Here is an 18,022-nt window from a genome sequence, read left to right on the forward strand (position 1 = left end):
GTGTGTGTGTGTGTGTGTGTGAGAGAGAGAGAAAGAGAGAGAGATACCATTCTGCCAGCTCACTCCAGGACCCTGATTTCTGTTGCATGGTCTGTGATCTGCACAGCAGGTAGTAGTTGGAGCTTCCTTAGCCAGAGGCAACATGCAAGAACACTCACATTTGACCACTAATGCATGCATGGGCACTCGGGGGTGTACTCAGAGCCATGCACACCTATCCATGTGCACACAGGCACTCCCAAAGGGACATACAGGAACACCTGCAGAAATGCCCCTCTATGGTACAACACCCACAGGAGGCACATGATTGCTCAAGAAGGTACACACACAGGTGCCTACACACTTGGAGGCAAATGCATGTCCAGGGGAACAAGTGCACACAGAGGAGCTGCCCACCAGGTCATCCTGTCCCCTTGAGGCACTTTGCACAGAGTGATCCATTACTGAGTAGATGAGTGGGGGCACCTCTCCACCAGGGGTCTCTCTCCCCAGCCTGTGAGGGGGTGAGAGGGGGACCCAGGCTGTAGAACCTTGGGGGTTGGAAAGAGAGACCCCTGAGCCAGGTTCCAGACTTGGGAGACCTACTCTGACCTTGGAGAGACCCTCAGGATGGCCCCACCAAGGCCACGAGAGGAGCCAGAGAATGGGAACTGCTGAGTCAGGGCCTGTGGATGGAAAACTGCCCCTCTGACCCCAGAGCCCACTGCCCTGCCCAACACCTACTGCTGCTCTCCCTATGCCTACACTCACACACAGTCACACACACACTCTCTCTCTCTCTCTCTCTCTCACACACACACACACACACAGACTTGCCTAGCCAAGCACAGGGCATAGATGGGCAGACAAAACAGGTACAGTGACTCACAGAGGCTGTCTCTCAGACCCTTATGAATGGGTGTGGGAAGGGGGTGGGGGGAGGGCAAGGGCAGGGAGATGTAAGAGGTGAGCCCTTGTCTCAGGTTCCCATCCCCAGCCCCCTGGGCCACCTTTGCCTATCAAGGGCAGGAAAGGTCACCTGGCAGCTGCTTCACCTCCCTGCCCCTTCCCCAGCTACAGGGATGTCTCCCCCTCCCAGGTCCAAGGTTCAGACTGCCCGATGGAGTTGGGGCCCACCATTTCAAGACACCCACCCCCAACAGGAACCCACCCAATGTGGCCCTTCTCCCATGCACAGTCCAGTGAGGAAACACACTGGAGGGGAAATGCAGCAAATACAGCGTGCGTGCCCATGCACACACATGCACACATGCACCCAATGTGAAACTCATCCACCATATTCACACAGGCAACCATGAAAAGGCAGTCACACGTCACCCTCCTGGGTGGAGCGGACCTGGGCACGCATATGCAGAGACACACTGGGAAGAGGCCAGGCTGGGGCTGGGGCTGGGGGGCGGCAGGGAGAGGAGCCGGCCAGGCTGCAGGGATGGAGGCAGCGCGGGAGGCAGCACAGGGAGCGAGCTGCTCTTCACAACACAATCGCCGTCTGTTGTTATAGCAACTCAGCCCCCAAATCGTGAAACGGATATTACAGCCTGGAGAGGGGGAAGGGCAGGAGGGGGCCAGGACAAAAGGAGGGGCAGTGCAGGGTACCCAATGGGGGACAGGGCTGGGGGGCCCAAAGGGAGCAGAGCTATAGCTGAGAAGTAACAGGGTGGGAGGAGGAGGTACCCCAAATGAGGAGTAGAGGGAGGTTCTCCAAGGGAAATATGGGCATGGGGCCAAGGAACCTTGAGGGGCTGAGGCCACTGCCAAGTCCTCAGATATTGTGCCTTGCAGGTGATAGCTGGAGTGCTCAGGCCTCCACCCTCAGAACAACCCTCAGTTGCTATAGGACGCGCCCTAGCTTAGGGCAGGGGTGGGAGGGCAGGGAGATAGCTCCCACTCTCAGATTGCTGTCGAGAGTTTCCTGACCCCAAGGGCAGCCTGGCCCGATTTCAGAAACTTTCAAGGACCCCACCACCAGTCCACCCTCCTCACCCAGACCAGCTTTAGAAGTGGCCTTAGCTTTCTTCAGGTAGTGGTGACCCCCAAAACCTCCATGCTGCAAACTCGGGAGGGAAAAGCTGTGTTGGGAGAGGCTGCCGGAGGCTGAGAGTAGGATCAATATGCATTTCCTCTGGAAGTCACTGTCCTTCCGGCTGGCAGCAGCACCAGGCCAGGAGGCTGCAAGCCCAAGGAGTGTGGCCCCCACCTCCCTCCTTCCCCCACAGCCAGCCAGCACTCTGGGCTGTCCTCTCCCTCCCATGATTCTCTGTAGTGAGCTCCCCATAGCTGGAAGTATTCAAGCAGAGGCTGAAAGGCCACCTGTCAAGCAAGGGAATTTCGGCTGTGGGCTGAAGGCTATGGTTACACATGACCACTGGGTTCAGCAATTCTAGTTTCAAGTTTTAGACCCCCCGCAAGATACTGGACTTCTGGAAATTCTAGACCCTCCCCCAAATTCTCTGTTCCAAGGTTTCCTGGTTCTAATGCTCTGTCCCCCAGGATTCAATTCCCCTCAAGATTCCAGACACATGAGATTCCAGATCTCCCAAGACTCTCTGACCATCAAGTTTTAGACTCGATGACTCTAATCCCTGTGATTATGGCCCTCTGCCCACCACGAGGATTCTAGGCGCTGATGGTCCAGGTTAATTACACGGGCCTTTTTATTCCATCTGGAAGATACAAATATTCACAAGAATCTGTACAACCTTAGGGACACCAGCCCTGGCCCCGCCCTCAGCTGCATGCCACCCTCACACCCACCCCCCAGCCCCAGCCTGCTGCCTCAGCACCCCGGGCTCCCTGCTCTGGTCCAAGTCTCTTCTCCAAGGCAGGCAGAAGTGCTTGATCCAGTCACAGCTGGGAAGAGAAAAACAGATGTTGTGAGGAAGACCCGCTCTCCCAAATGTAGGAGTCCGCCTGGCCTGGGCCATTTGGACAGAGCACCCATTTCCCAGATTCCCCCAGGGGCCCCAGTCCTGCGTGAGGAGGCTCTGGCACAGGCTGTGGGAGGACTCACCATCAATTACAAGTGGATGTCAAACACACCGTCCTCCACCGTCTGAACCTCCTCCTCTCGGATCCCTGCAGGGAGGGAGGTTGCAGGGCCAACTCCTGGGTCCCTGTGCCCTCAACAGCCCTTCTCCCACTCACTGGAGGCACCCTGCCCCGTCCCAGAAGCAGATGCATCCACCAAAAATCAATTCACTGAATGACCAAACAGCCCAATTTTTGAGGCTCTAAGTTTTCATTTTGCCACAGCTTTTCTGCAGCCACAGATTTGTCAGTGCAGTTTGCTTAAATGTCAATTTTGTATGTGTTTCACATTTTAGACCCTAGCACTTCTGGAAGGCTCGATGCAAATGGTTTTATCTTTTCTACTTTTGAGGACTTATGCCCATCTGAATGGTTGTGATCAACTGCCTTAGACCCCAGTTTACCATGGTTGCTCAGAGTGTTCTTAGCAAAATAATCATTTCAGGAATTGTCATTCAGAAAACTGACCTAAAATCACCACTGACCCCAAGAGAGCCACTGGGAGATTTGATGGGAAAGGGACTTTTCTCAGAACAGTCTCAAAAGCAACCAAAAAGGAAAACATGAGCAAATGACTCACAAAACTCCCCCATCAATCCATTTTCAATCCTCCTAACAAAATAAGAGTGCAAACTGAATCCTGCAGCCTCTTTCACTTTTACTCTTTATATATTAGTCTTTCTCTTTCGCAGCCTCGAGGGTTGAGGGCTCCCTGGTCATCCTCTGGCACCCCTACTTATCCAACCCTTCTTCATCACCCCACCAAAATAAGAGAATTACAAAGCCTGGAATGGTTTCCATCCTGGAGAAGTTAATACTTTGCCACAACGGCCCCACCTCCCGCCCTCCACATGCCAGTACAGAACAAGACCCCCTCTTACCTGGAGGCCGGGAGCCTCGCCTGCCAGGGCGGGGCAGGGAAAAACTGAAGGCGCGATGGTGGGTGTGTGTGGGTGAGGGTGAGGGTGCAGACCCCTCCAGACTCACACTCTGTGCCCGGCGTCGGCACTCGACTGACAGGTGATCCTTGCACTGCTTATGGCAGTTCACACCACAGGCTGGGGAGGCAGATGGGAAGCCCAGCCAGGACCATTGGTCAGAACACCCTCCATCCCATCCTGTAGGCCTGCACCTCTCCCAGGGTCCCTTTGCTCCTGGGTAGCTGCCCCACCAAAACAAGAGCCTCCTTTCAAAGTGCTCTCTTCATCCTACTTGCCAGTATGTGCCCTCTTCAAAGTTCCCTGATCCTGGGCAGCTGCCCTACCAAAATAAAATCCCTGTTAAAGGCTACTCCCTTCACATCAATCAGCATGCCTCTCTAGCTCTAAGGTACTCCTTGGCAACTGCCCCACCAAAATAAGAATCTCCACCCAGACAGTAACTCCTCCCCCAAAAACTCAGCCAAGCAGCCCTGCCACTCCATCTCACCTCGGCATTTGAGGCCCTGCTTGTAGATGCCCAGGATCTGAAATAGAGGAGGGGGCCGTAGTAGTAGGGGTAGGGATTTAGAGGTGATGACTCCACTTCTTCCTTCACCAGGGCAGGGACTGGAACTGACCCTTTCTGGGGCCTTAGGGCCCCTCAGAGATTGGCTCAGAACAACAAAAAAGAGGCAGGTGGAATTAGGCTTGCCTGGGCTGAGGCGGCTCCGGCGGGGGCGGGGCCAGACGGGTGGGCGGGGCATGGTTGGTTGGGGCAGGTGCTAAAGGAGTGTGGCTTGGGCGGGGGCTCACCAGGGCCTTGCAGTGGCGGCAGGCGACCGGGCGCAAGGAGTTGCTCTCCTGAAAGTTGTGTACGAAGCCCATGCGGCCGCCCAGCACAGAGCTGGAGCGCAGGAAGTAGGAGACCATCTCCTCCCTGCTGATGCAGCCATCCCTGTCCAGGGAAGGGGAGCGCCTCAGCTCTGGGGGCCTCCCTGGGACCACCCACCACCAGCCTAATCCATCCTACTGGGAAAACCCCCTACCCAATAACAGATCCTCACTGACTCCTGATTTTGGATCCCTGGTGCCGAGAGAAGAAAGAGCACTAGCCTTGGAGTCAGGCAGATACAGTAGCAGCTACTAACTAGTTGTGTGGTCTGGGGCAAGCCACTTTCCCTGGGTTTCCTCCCTGGAAAAATGGGGATCATAATTCCTGCCCTGCCCACTTCACAGACCTGGTGTGTAAACTAAAATTGCTCTGCACTTTCCCATGGGATTATCAGCCTTTGATTCCCAAAGTGAGCTCTGCAGGACGCTAGTCGGGAGCCCTGAGAACTAAGAGACCTCGGAGGATTTGGGGGACCAGTTAAGTTTGGAAAAAAACACACCCATCTCACTCCTTCATAATCCTGCCGTAAAGACACTCGTAATCAGGTTTTCCCACATAATCGGGGGCTTCCCACAGAGCCCCATTTTCACCTACTAACATATTTTAGGGAACAAGTGGACATGTGCTCTGGAGACAGAATTCAGTTCAAATTTGCGCTCCACGACTTCCTGGCTGTGTGGCATCAGGCTAGTCAGTCTCCCTGTGCCTCAGTTTCCTCTTCTATAAATGGGGACAACGGTAGTTCCTGTAGCTCCAAGGGGTTTTGTAGGGACTAAATGAAACAGTGCACGTGAAGCACTGACAACAGTGTCTGTGTATTTAATAGGTCCTGGACCACCTGGGAGGTATTTCCATCAGGGTTAGCCCTTGTCAGAAACTCCTGCCCATTGTATTTGGGTGACCTGTCAAATCAATGGCAGATTGAAACAACTGACCATTAAAAAAAATATAAACCTAGACTCCTCCTTCATACTGTGCATGAAAACTAAATTCCCACTGAACTGAGAACACGAATGTAAAAAAATAAAATTCTCATCGTATCTGAAAAGATATAAGAGAATAATTTTGTAATCTTGAGGGGATGAAGACCTTTCTATACAGAACACAAATCCGAGAAGCCATAAAGGAAAAGACGGACATACTGAGCACACATTTTTTAAAAACTTTATATGGAAAAGGACAACATAAATGACAGACTGGGAGAAAATATTTGCAAACATATTCAACATCAAGGGTTAATATCCCTTAACAGAGATTCTAGAAATCAATGAGAAAAAGACAAACCCAGTGGAATCGTGGACAAAGAACACAAATAGGCAACTAACAGAAGACATATAAGTGGCTGAAAGACATATGAAAAGATATCCTACCCCCACAAATACTAAGGAAGAGCAGATTTCACCAAGATACCACTTGCCAATGAGACTGGCAAAATTGTTAAGCTTATTATAGCATCCACTGTTGGCAAGGAAGCTGGGAAATGGGCACTCGTTCCCTGCTGATGGGGGTGCAAGCTGGCACAACCTTGCCTGAGGTCACTTTGGCAGTCTCTCTCCTAATTTAGAATGCGCATATCTTTTGATCCAATTATCCCACTTCTAGGAATTTCTCCTACAGAAATAGTGGCCTGAGTGCATTGGTACAACGATGTTCACAGCAGCATGGTGTATATTAATAGCGAAAAACTGGGAACAGTTTACACGTCCACCAGCAGGAGAATGGTGAGGGAAATGATGGCCCAGCCATACAGTGTAATACTCTGCAGCTGTTCTAAAGAATGAAGTGGCCCGGAAAGATGTCCATGATAAAGGTTTAAGTGGAAAACAAAAGCAAAAAACAAAACAAAACAAAAAAACAAAACACAAGATGTGCAGGTCTGTCAAGACAATGATCTCAAAATAAAAACAAACAAAACCCTAAAAACCCTACTGCCACAAATACCTAGATGCTGGTTAAAAGATGTCAAAAATTATTTCAAGTGCATAGGTGAGTTTGCAAGAAATGGAAACCCCCAAGTTGCAGAAACAAAATGAGATCTTCAGACTGAGGCAGTGAGTTGGAGCCTGATGGCTACGGCTACCCCGGAGCCAGGTGCTGGGTTTTGATACCCAACCAGGGGCTGAGCACGAGGCCTGGGGCCTGCAGGAAGTGGGGAGTTGCAGCTGAGATGTCTGTGTGAAGCTGGGTCATTGAAGGCCTGCAAGGGCTGCACTCTCACTAAAAGGTGACCCGGAAAAAAATCCGCCCCACTTAGGGAGGTGACATGGAACTCTGTTTCCAACTCAGAGAAAACCCAGTTTTCAATGCTTTGTTGTCAACTCTGGGAGGAGAAACAAAGCAACTACAATGAACGCCAGGGGCAGAACTAGATTTATACTATAATCCTATTTGTCCATGAAACAGACAGAGACCAATTCTCTATCAATTTGCAACATGCATGAAAAAAAGACTGGAAGGATGCAGGCATTGCCAAGCCAGTAACGGCTAACAGCTAACAGTGTTACTAATGACAACCTCTAATCAGGAAAGGAGGGAGGGAACTTTCACTTCTTACCTTACATACTTTGTTCATATAAATCTATTTTACTACCCGGATTTTTTTTACTACGGATTTTTATATGGAAAAAATACCCAGATTTTTGAAATCTGGATAACATTAAACAGTGAATCGACCTGGAATGGACTATAAATTTTGATTGGAATTTTGTCTGCTCAGCAAAACAGGGGGATGAACATGGCTGCAGGGGGCAGGTTTAACCTACTTCAGAGAACCAGCTGTTCGTCCAAATTGGCAGCATGTGAATTGTTGATAAGCAAATGGGTGCTGCTAATTGCAGGCCTTTCTTATCTATTCATTAAAACAGGCTACCCAGGAGGTCGACTTGCCCGCACTTTTTGCCAGCCGTGAGTTCCACAAAGAAAATGGCATTTATGTAGCAGCAGTCCTCAGGCCACACTCTTTGCAAGATTCAGGTGGAACCCCCTCCCCTGGCCTCATTGGTCTGAATAAGTGGGGTAACCCTGTGCCTCCGCAGCTGGCAGCCTCCCCGAAAATAAGAGCCCCTCCTCACATTGGTGGCTTCCTCAGCCAAGATCATCTGGTTCAATGGCCTCATCTTGCATGGGAGGAAACCAAAACCCAAGGGGAAGTGAGCCTGCCTTCCCTCTCCCCCTGCCCCTAGTCCTCCTCACTGGTTCTGGTCGAGGTCCCCAAAGGCGCTGAGATAAGGAAAGTTCCCACGGATGATCTGGAACTCTTCCTGTGAGATGTGGCCGTCCCCATCAACGTCGAAGTTCCGAAACACAGACTGGAGTACACAGAGGGACAGATGGGGGCAGGGAGAAGACAAGGCGCGTGCGCCTCATCCTGCCCACATTCCCAGTCCAAGTTCTGGAGGGGAGTTTATATGTGGGCAGCTATCTGTCTCCCCCACCACCTCCCTCCTCCATACCCCCATCCTAAACCCCGCCATCAGCTAAGCCCCATGTCTTCTGGAGACTGAGTGTTAGCCCTTGAACATGGCACTAGTGGTGGCTCCCAGGGCAGTGTCCTGGCAAAACCAGCCTTGACCGACCACTATAGACCTGTCCCCTCATCCCTCAGATTCCAGAGCTGGCTGCATGGAGTCTCACCTCCACCATCTTCTCGATGTGCTCCAACATGATCGCCTGATCCAGCTTGGGTTTGGCAGCTGAGGTCCACTCCTCCAGCACTGGGGGCCGGGGAGGCGGGGTGCAGCTTGTGGGGCTGGTTGGCTGTGGGGATGGTCAAGCCTGAGTGAGGGCCAGAGAGAACCCAGGGACCAGGGGAGGTAAGAGGGGAAGCCCTGGGGAGAAGGAAGCCTGCTCAACAAGCAGGATGGATATGGTAGCCTCTACTCCTGGGATTCTCAAGAGGGCAGGGGTGGGGGAGGAAGAGGACGCACAGTGGGTAAGCAGGGATTCTCTCCCTCACCGAGGACTTGGAGCGCGGTTCCCGCTGCAGGGACAGCTGGTAGAGCTCATCCTCCGTCTGATACTGATCCAAAGACACCTGGGACACAGGGGTCTGATCACATGCACTGACCCCTGCTGCTCTCAGGAACCCACTGCCCAGAACCCCGAGCCACAGGTCCACTTCAAGGTCATAGCCCAGCCCTGAGTCTGGTCCAGAAGCTAAACTCAGGACAAAGGCCAGCTTAGAATACACACCAGCAACCATACGCCAGCCTTGCACACAGACCAGAATCCATAACTTGGCCCCAAACCTTGAGCACAATGAACTGCCAAGATCTCAGCCAAGAATCGGGGTCACATCCCAGCTGAGAGCTCTGAAATTCACCCCCAACATAGACCCCAACCCAGCATCCAGACCCCAGCTCAGATTGTAATCCTGATCCCAGTCCAGAGCCTAGAAACAGGTAAGACTTCACATCAAACCTTAAAATCTAAGGCTTGGTCCAATGACTAGAACCTAGTCCAGATCTGGACTAGAACCCAACTCCTTACTCTAGAGCTCAAAACTAAGTCCAAGGCCAAGCTCAGAACCTCAGAGTTCAGGGTCACGTTTAGAAACCATTCCTGTACCCAGAATCCAGAGTTTAACCCCCAAACCTTGAATACAACACGTTACTTGGAACTTAACTCAGGGCTCCGGCTCAGCCTCCAGCCCACATGCCAGCCTTGGGCCGACAGCCCCATCTGAAGCCTGGAACCCATCTCAGAGTTCACCCAAACCCGGGGGCCCAGGCTGGGTCTCAATTCCTTGACCAGAACTGAGAACCCAAGGCCAAGCCCACAGCCTCATGTAAACTTAGGACCAGGTGTGGCTATCAACCCCGGGGCCCGGCTCCTCACCGTGAGCAGGCTCAGCAGATCGGGGTTGGCCTTCACTGGAGGCTGAAAGCTGGTCACCATGGCCAGCTCCTCCAGGATGCTGAAGAGTTGCTTCATCTTGGCCCCGTTAAGTCTGGTCCGGGCGGGGTCTAGCCAGTCAGGCAGTGCCAGCTGCAGAGCCACCAGGTCCTTGAGGTGCACACCCAGGATGGGGAAGCGGAAACCGACACAGGCTGCAAGCCGGCGCCGGTAGTTACCATAGTTGCCAGTGGCCGTCACTAGTTCTGTCAGACCTTCCCAGAGCTAGGGGGCAAAGGGCATAGGGTCAGCCCCACACATCGTGTATCATCGGCTCAACTACCCTCCCCTCCTCAGCCCTGGAAAGTGGGAGAAGATGAGATGGTTGAAGAGTCAGGGATGGGTGAAGGGTCAAAAGCCTCCCTCACTGTCCCCCAATGCTGGTGCCCTCAGCCCCCAGGGAATCCTAATTCATAGCTCATGAGTTTAAAGGAATACCCCTGTCAAATCCCACACCCCTACACCAGTCCTGGGCACAGATTCTCATCAACGTTTAACAGGACAAAGGGGAGGAGGGTATAGCTTAAGTGGTAGAGAGCATGCTTAGCATACACAAGGTCCTGGGTTCAATCCCCAGCAACACCTCTAAAAATAAATAAGTAAATTTAAATACCTCCCCTCCAAAACAAATTAATAAATTTTACAGGACAAGAAATTGAGGCTCAGGGAGGCAAAGCAGCAGAGGACAATGATTTATAAGAATGTTCTTAGCTGTGTCATTCGTAACAACCCAAACTGGAAAACCCCCAAGTGTTCCGCAGTTAAGGAGATACATAAATTGGGGTGGATTTACAATAAAATATTATATAGCAATGGAAACGAATGAACAATTGCTCCACATAACAGAATGAAAGAACAAAAGAAGCAGGATATAGAATAACATGTACAACATGATTTCATTCAGAGAAAATTCAAAAATAGGCAACCAAAAGCCCAAATCGTTTTGGGATGCATACCTAGGTGGTAAAGCTATCAAGAAAAGCAAGTTCAGCATCGTTATGAAAGTCATGACATTGTCAACTCTGCTGGGGAGGAGTTATGCTCTAAGGTGCTGGGAGCTCTGGGGGCTGGCAATGCTCTACTTCTTGACCCGAGTAGTGGTTACACAGGTGTTTTCTTGATCATTTTTTTTAACTCTATGTATGTTTTATATACTTTTCTATATGTACGTCACCTGACATGTTTTTAAAAAATAAAATACAAGGAGCAGGAAACGAGGAAAGCACGAGCTTTGAAGGCTGATCTGTGAGGCCCCACACTGCCACTTGCACTGTGCAACCTGGGGAAGGATTTAACCCCTCTGAGCCTCAGTTTCCCTATCAGCCAAATGAAGACGGGGTGCCCAGCCCTCAGCGCTGCTGGGAGTTCCCAGTCAGGCCAGACCTGGGAAGGCTGGCCCCAGGGCTTGACCAGGCTCTCCCTCAGACCCCCTAGTCTCAGGCACCTTGATGGTCTCTGGACTAACGTGGCTGTGCGTCTCCTTGAGGCGAGAGATGGAGCTGTGGCTCAGACCCCCGACTACCGCCATCAGCGTGTTGAAATTCTGCAGTTTCAGGAGTTTCTGGCAGGGTGTAAACAGGGAGAGAAGAGGCAGTGAGTTACTAAGTGGCCCCAGAATTTGGCCCAGCTTTCCTGGAGTTCTGGCAGTGGGTTAGTGGAAAGGAGGGACTCTGGCAGGAGGCAACTGGGAATCTTGGGGCCGGGGGAGGGGCAGGCACCTCTGCCACATGGACGAAGTGTGTGATGACCAGGGCCCGCTGCGGGGCTGTGGGCTTGCTGAGAATCATGAGCTGCACCCACTGCGAGACACTGTTGAAGAGAGAGATGAATCGCTCCAGGACGGGGTTGTCCACAGTGCAGCCATGAGTCACGAAACTGTGATAGTCCTGGAACTGGGGGCAGGAGCTGCCTCAGGATCCTGTGGCCCCTCCTCTCACCAATGGCCACTCCTCACCCTCCAGCTGCCCCTTGGTGGTTACACCAAAACCCCAGACCCACGCTGTGACCTCGCCTGCCCCAGGGACCCTGCTTCTCCTGGGACCCCCTCCCCAGCCCACACGCAAGCCCTAACCAAAGGCCCTTGAACCGCACCAAGATCTTGCAGAAGGAGCGATACTCCAAGTAGGTGAGATGCTCCGCTAGCTCCAAGGGCTCCAGGTGGTCAAACAACAGGGACATCTTGCGCTTTTTCTGTTCCACAGGGTTCCGCTGGGTCACCTGCCGCTTCCACTTGTAGGTGGGGCTGGGGGCGGGGCAGGGATAATAAGTCCTTTGCTGGAGATGCCCTACCCCTCGGGGTCCCACACTCACTCCACTCAAGCTGACTTCGAGACACTGTGCAGAACACAAAATGTCCCCAGTCCCAGCAACTCCTGCAATCTCCCCTTCATCATGCATTCAACACATGTTTATGGGAGACGTACTCTGTGCCAGGCACTGTGCTAGGCGCTGGGGGTACAGAGATGAGCAAGACACGGTTCCTGCTCCCGAGGAGCTCACAGTCTACTGAGGGAGACAGACACAGAAACAAACAATCATAAAACATGTGGCACGCGTACAGAGGTCTTTGCACAGGGGTCTGCACAAAGCACCATGGAGGAACAGAGGCCGAATGACAAATTCTGCCCTGGAAGAGCCCACAGACACTCTACACTTGAGCTGAGTCTTGGTAACATGTAGGAGGAGGCAAGGGGATGTGAGCAGAGCGCCATGAGGGGAAAGGATGCAGGGGCTGCAGAATGGTGAGTGGACCTGTGTAGCTGCTGGATGAGAAGACTGGTATGGGTGGTGGGCTGTGGAAGATGAGGCAGGAACAAGACTGTGAAAGGCCTTCATCCCCAGCCAAGGTGGTCTGAAGGAAGGAGGCAGCCATAGAAGGTTTTTAAGCAAGAGTGACATGACCCTCACTCATTCAATTCAACAAACATTTATTAAGTGCAGATGGTGTAAGATGCTGAGTGCCCTTCCTAGCCCTCCGAGCTCCCCCTACGCACACGCTCTCAATGTCGATGAGGCTGCTGTGCCGGCGGTTCCCTTCTTGGTCTAGCAGAGCCTTCAGCTCCTTGATCTGCTCAGCGAGCTCGGGATTCAAATCAAACTCCGCTGGGAATGCTGAGATCCAGTACCTGGTGGAGGTTCAGAGTCACACAAAGCTGCCCTTCTCCCACCATCCCCTGGGATTGTAGTTCTCCAAAGAGAAGGAAGACCCTCAATACCTGCCTCCCTTCATCCAGCTCTTTCTTTCCCCACCCACATTGGGTGGATCAGAAAACAGGGACCAGGCTAGGACCAGGAAGGGGCAAGCCTGTGGCCGCACTCACACCAAGAACAGAGCCAGGGTTCAAACCCACATGACCAACTTCCAGAAGTACTCTTTCCACTCCTTCAGGCCAGTCGGAAGCCTGAGAGAAGGGAGCAGAGGATGGGACAGAGCCCTAAGAGGAAGACTCACCTGACCAGATGGCATGTTTTCACCTGCAGCGAACTGGAGTTTTCCTTCCGGGATTGTTGGTAGGTGAAGGGGAGTTAAGGAAATCAAGGATGGGACCTTACTCTTGAAATGGAGGCAGGGGATGGGATCCGAGTTCTGGGGGGAGGCTGAGGGTAGGGCCATGCTGGGGGTGGGATCTGGACCAACAGTCAGAAGCTCTGGAAAGGGGCTGACCGCAAAGGTGAGGCGCGAGCTTTGGGGAGGGTGCATGTGTGGGAGGGGAACTAGGTTCTGGGAGAGGCTGAGAGCAGGATCTGGGTTCTGGGAGAGAGGCAAGAGGCCAGACCCAGGCTGGGAGTAAGGACAGGTCCTAGACTGTAGGGAGGAGGAGGGCAAGGCCTAGTTTGGGGAGCGAGCCGGGGGCGGAGCCTAAGTCCCGAGGGGGAGGAAAGGGGCGGAGCCTGGGCCAATCCTGACTTCTGGGACGTAGGAGGAGCTCTAGGAGCGAAGCCCATCCTCTGCCTGGGCTGGGCAAGGGGACTCGCTCCTGGACTCTGGACTGCAGGGCCCTTGGCGAGGTCCGCGAAGGATATATGTGGAGCAGTTTTGCCGCCAGCTGAGAGGAAGGGATGTACCAGGGGTGCATCATGAGGAACATGCGCACCAGCTGCGGGTCTCGCACCTTCCCGGAGTCATCTAACTCCGCGGGGTCAAGAAGAAGAGGGTTGATCTTTGGTCCCGTAGCTGTGGTCCCTAAACCCTACTCCAAAGCCCGCCGGGTATCTGGGCCCCGGCCACCTCCTGCTTAAACCAGGAGGCAGATTATAAAGAAAAAGTAGATGGGGAGAGAGGTAAGGCAGGATCCGAGGAGCTGGAGGAACGGAGCTTCTGAGTCGGGCCGTAGTCCGGAGGGGAACCAGCTGGGGCGGAAGGAGCCTGGGTTCCCCCGGGGGGGGGTCAAGAATCCAGAGGTCATTTCCTGAGTGCTTGGGGAAAAGGGCACCCCTTCACCAGATAAGCCTCCCCCCATCAGCCGGAAACAGTTCCCAGGCCGGAGATAGCGAGTTCCTCCGGATCCTCGGGGAGACAGATAATGCTCCTCCTGTGTCAGAGTCTGGGGACCCCCTCCCTCCCTTCAACACTGGCATACTAGGCAAGGGGAGGGGAAACATTTTATCTTTCTGCAGGGTGTGGATCTCTCTACCCTGCGATGAAGAAGAGACTTTCGCTAAACAGGCTGCAGCATGCAGAGATCTGCCCTGGGAGGCAAGAGCCCGGGTTCAGGCTCCTGACTAGGCTCAGGCTGGGTGTGTCCTCCCGTGTCACTCACCGAAGGCTTCGATGCAACCGCGCAGCAGCTCCTCTACCGTGCAGCCCTTGTCCAGGTCTAGGGTGCCCGCCATGGCCGCCGGCGTGGGTAGGCTGGGCCAAGCTGTGCTCCGGGAGCCTCCCACGGGGTTCAGACCGGACCTCTGTCCCGGGAGAGGCAGAGCGAGAGTCGGGTGAGGCGCGCGCCGGGGGAGCTGCCCCACGGGCAGAAACTGGGCGGGGCGGGCACGCCCCCTACTGGGCAGGGGAGGAGTCGTCCACTACGGCCACTCCCGGGGTTAAACGGTCTGGCCCAGGATGGTGCAACCCACCAGTTGTGAAATGAACAGGCCGAAAAGCTTCCGGCCCACCCTTGGAGTCGCGGGAGGGCTGAGGGACTCCTCGGGGATGGAGACGAGCCAGGACTCCGGGGGCCGGTTAGTGTCCCAGCCCCGTCTCCCAGTAGGCCCGTTTCTTCTCACGTCCTCTCCCCAGAGGCACCTGCAGCACCCCTCAGCTCGCTTCTGCATCCCTCCCGCTTCCCCCCCTCCACAGCCTCCCTTCCCCCGCAGGGTTATTTTGGGAACCCAGAGCCTGAGGGGACCTTGGAGGAATTTCTCCCTGGGATGAGATGGGGGAGGAACCCAGGCGTCCTGCCCGCGTCGCCCCCTTCTGAGCTCCTGGGGAGAGGAGGCGGGGCTGTGGCAGCCCCCAGGGGCCTGCCCTTGGGGAGGCAAGCTGGAGTGTAGAGGAACATTCCTGGGAAGGAGGAGGCGGTAGTCCGCTGCGCCCCCCCCCCCCACAGAGGCGTCAGCGGGAAGCCTGCGCCTGGGAATCGCGGGCTCCCAAGCCACCTCCTCCGTGAAGGCCCCAAGGGTCCCGGCTCAGCCCTTCCGCAGGCCATCTTCATCCCCAGCCCCGGCTTCTAACCTAGGCCCTCATACTGCACAGTCGAACCGAGTGCACACACAGGCAGGCGGTCCACGCTCGGGCACAGAGTAGGTTGCCCAGAAGGGGGCGCTAGCGCCCCGGGGGGTGGCGTGGAGAGTGCCTGTAGGACTCCACCAGTAACTCCAGTCACCAGCGGGGTCATACGCACCTCTTCAAGGACAGACACTCATCCTACCCCTGAGGCCAGGGACCCATATTGGGGTGCAAGAGTGCCTGATGCTCACCCACAGCTGGGCCTCAGGCAATTACCTCCCATCCTCCCTTTCACACACACACAATGGCACCCACACCCCTCGCACACCTGCAGCAAGGAACCCTCAGGCACACATACTCAGCTCTCTACCCCAGAATGCAAACCCGCTGAAGGGGCTGGCTTCCGGACCTGCTGTTCACTAGAGCCAGGCCATCCTGGAGTTCCGCGGCCACAGAGGCGCTGACATCCGCACACGTGTGCACACACGCAAGACAGTGCACCTACACGCATGTACAATCTCCCACACATTAACACACCCCGTGGGTGCGCACACACGCCCATTCCGCCCCCGCCCCCTTCATCTGCGGTCTAGGGCCAACCCTGAGTCTCCAGCGCCCTCACAGTCCTCATCCCCAGACGCTGGCAGTGCCTTGCCCCAAGGAAGATACCCTGCCCCTACACATACTCCCTTGGGCTGGGGGTGGGGAGTGGGGGCTCCTCTATGGAGTTCTCTGGCGGACTTTTCCTAGGAGCCACCCAGACCCATCGCTGCCTGGCTCTGCCGCTTCCTCGCTGTGTGACCTTGAGAGTCACTTGGCCTCTCAGAACCTCAATTTTCTCATCTGTCAAATGGGGGGGGTCTGCAGGGAGAGGTCCTGTTGAGACGTGACTAGGAAGACCCGGGTGTGCCGCGGATGCCGCCCCCTCCCGCGATTGTCCGGGGGCTTCAGCTCTCTTGGCAGGTCCCTCCCACCCCCTACCCTGGCCACAGACTCCCCATCCGCCGCCCCCAGCCCGCCTGCTCCTCCCTCGGGGGCCCCTAGGGGCCGAGCCTCCACTGCCCGGTTCCCCGCCCGCGCTCTCTCACTCACACTTGGGACCCGCGGCAAGGAACCCGCACCCGGCCCGGCTGGCGCCACCTCCGTGCGCTCCCGCCCGCCGACCTCGCTGCGGCTGCGGCTCCCGCCCGCTCTCCGCGCCCGGCCCCTCTCCCCGCCGCCCCGCCCCCGCGCCGCGGCCGCCCCCTCCCCTCCCCGCCCCTCCCGCCCCAGCGCCAGTCTCCGCACCGCCGACTACGCCTCCCCCACTGGGGGCTCCCTCTAGCCCCGCACGCGGCGGTCCCTGCGGCAGCTTAACCCCTCCCCTGCCGCGCCGCGCGGGAGCCCAGGGGCGCGGGCGGGGGGCTGCGCCATGGGCCGCGTGGAGGGTAGGTGAGCGGAGGTCAGGCCTCGCGGGACGTGGAGTGGGGAACTAAATCAAGGGTCCTCTCCCCCCACCCCAGACACCCCTAGGCCCCCCTCCCTGCCTGGTGTTGGGCAGAGGAAGCCGGGAGGGGCAGGAAGCGGACTGCGGTGGGGAAGGGGCGCCCCGCCCAGCCCCCGGCCCGGGTTCCTGTTTTTGAGACAAACCGTTCCCACGGGGCTAACCCGGCCCGGGGCCGGGCGTCTTCCTGCGGGCAGCGTGGGGCACAGGCCTGGTGAAGATTGGGGGCGTGGGGACAGCGGGTCCTTGTGATAGCCTGGGGGAGGGGCTAGGACAAAACAGGAGCGTTTGGGGGAGAGGGGCTTGTGGGGAGAGAGGAATGAAAACTCTGCTACCTGGAGCGGGGACCTCGATGTCTGAGGATGTTGGGGAAAGCTCCAGTTCACACAGGAGGGACTGGAGCCCCGCAAGCCTGGCTCCCCATTGGGCCAGATAGAAAGGGGCACTGCAAGCGACGGGTGGGTTCTCCGCAGCTAGGAGACGAGCCTAGATGCCTGAGCCCCAGGCAGGGAGGAACTTGGGAGGGGCAGCCGCAGGCGGTTGGGGTCCCACAAGCCGGGCCTAGGGGAGCCGGTAACCCGTTTCCGGCCTTTCAGGTTCAAACACACTCACTGTGAAACCACTGGCCTCAAATAAGCCTTCTGAGGCTTGCCCCTCCCTGCCCCTGGGCTGGAGAGGCAGGACTCCCCCACAATTCAATCTTGGTAATAGGAGACCTAGAAACAGGCCCTTTCTAGTCCTTAGTTTCCCCAAGTCAGGAGAGGCAACACTGACCTGGGCTAGAAGGTCTGTGAGTGTCCCCCGAGCTAACACTCTCCCTGCTTTAGACCTAGCATAGCCACCTGCTTAGAGACCCTTAAACGCCGCAGTGGGGCGGGGCTAAGGGCGGAGTCAAGAAGGCGCCAACCACCCAGAGGCTCCTCCCCCTCCTGGGTCCCGCCCCCGACAGCGTGGATCTTCAGTAGTCCTGGAGGCCTCTGCCCAAGTCCCGGTTCCCAGCCCCGGTGGGCCCCACCCAGGCGGACGCCACGCCCCCGGCCTGCCTAGCAGGCCGCTGACCTAGTATGGACACAGCACTGAGAAGAAAGGCGCGGAGGGTGACGCCTGGAAGAGGCCCGCGGAGTCCAGGGCCCCACCCCCACGGG

At 55.7% G+C, this 18,022-nt stretch overlaps 1 protein-coding gene across 7 annotated transcripts; it reads right to left on the bottom strand.

Moving 5' to 3' along the window:
- Window positions 1-2,636: 2,636 nt before the first annotated feature.
- On the bottom strand, window positions 2,637-17,752 carry RASGRP2 (RAS guanyl releasing protein 2). Of its 7 annotated transcripts, none has more exons than XM_032489735.1 (17): window positions 17,652-17,752; window positions 14,493-14,634; window positions 13,756-13,858; window positions 13,184-13,246; window positions 12,726-12,857; window positions 11,824-11,974; window positions 11,451-11,624; window positions 11,177-11,293; window positions 9,676-9,957; window positions 8,795-8,872; window positions 8,473-8,595; window positions 8,032-8,147; window positions 4,761-4,902; window positions 4,456-4,492; window positions 3,909-4,085; window positions 3,011-3,075; window positions 2,637-2,850 (listed from the first exon to the last, which is right to left on the bottom strand). In XM_032489735.1, exons 2-16 carry the CDS (start codon window positions 14,563-14,565, stop codon window positions 3,017-3,019), a joined length of 1,827 nt encoding a protein of 608 aa, XP_032345626.1. In that variant the 5' UTR covers window positions 14,566-14,634; window positions 17,652-17,752; the 3' UTR covers window positions 2,637-2,850; window positions 3,011-3,016. The 7 variants fall into 7 exon arrangements, with proteins under 7 accessions (XP_032345626.1, XP_032345627.1, XP_032345628.1 ...); XM_032489736.1 differs by lacking the exon at window positions 17,652-17,752 and adding an exon at window positions 17,024-17,044; XM_032489737.1 differs by lacking the exon at window positions 17,652-17,752 and adding an exon at window positions 16,682-16,890.
- Window positions 17,753-18,022: the final 270 nt, after the last annotated feature.

Source organism: Camelus ferus, chromosome 10 (genome assembly GCF_009834535.1).
Source record: "Camelus ferus isolate YT-003-E chromosome 10, BCGSAC_Cfer_1.0, whole genome shotgun sequence".
Lineage (NCBI taxonomy): Eukaryota > Metazoa > Chordata > Mammalia > Artiodactyla > Camelidae > Camelus > Camelus ferus.

Coding starts and splice junctions, on each gene's coding strand:
- RASGRP2 (XM_032489732.1), bottom strand. CDS start 15,956: ATGGGCGTGTGTGCGCACCCACGGGGTGTGTTAATGTGTGGGAGATTG. Junction 13,859..14,492: donor CGGTTGCATCGAAGCCTTCG/GTGAGTGACACG, acceptor CCGCGGAGTTAG/ATGACTCCGGGAAGGTGCGA. Junction 8,596..8,794: donor AACCGCGCTCCAAGTCCTCG/GTGAGGGAGAGA, acceptor CCATCCCCACAG/CCAACCAGCCCCACAAGCTG.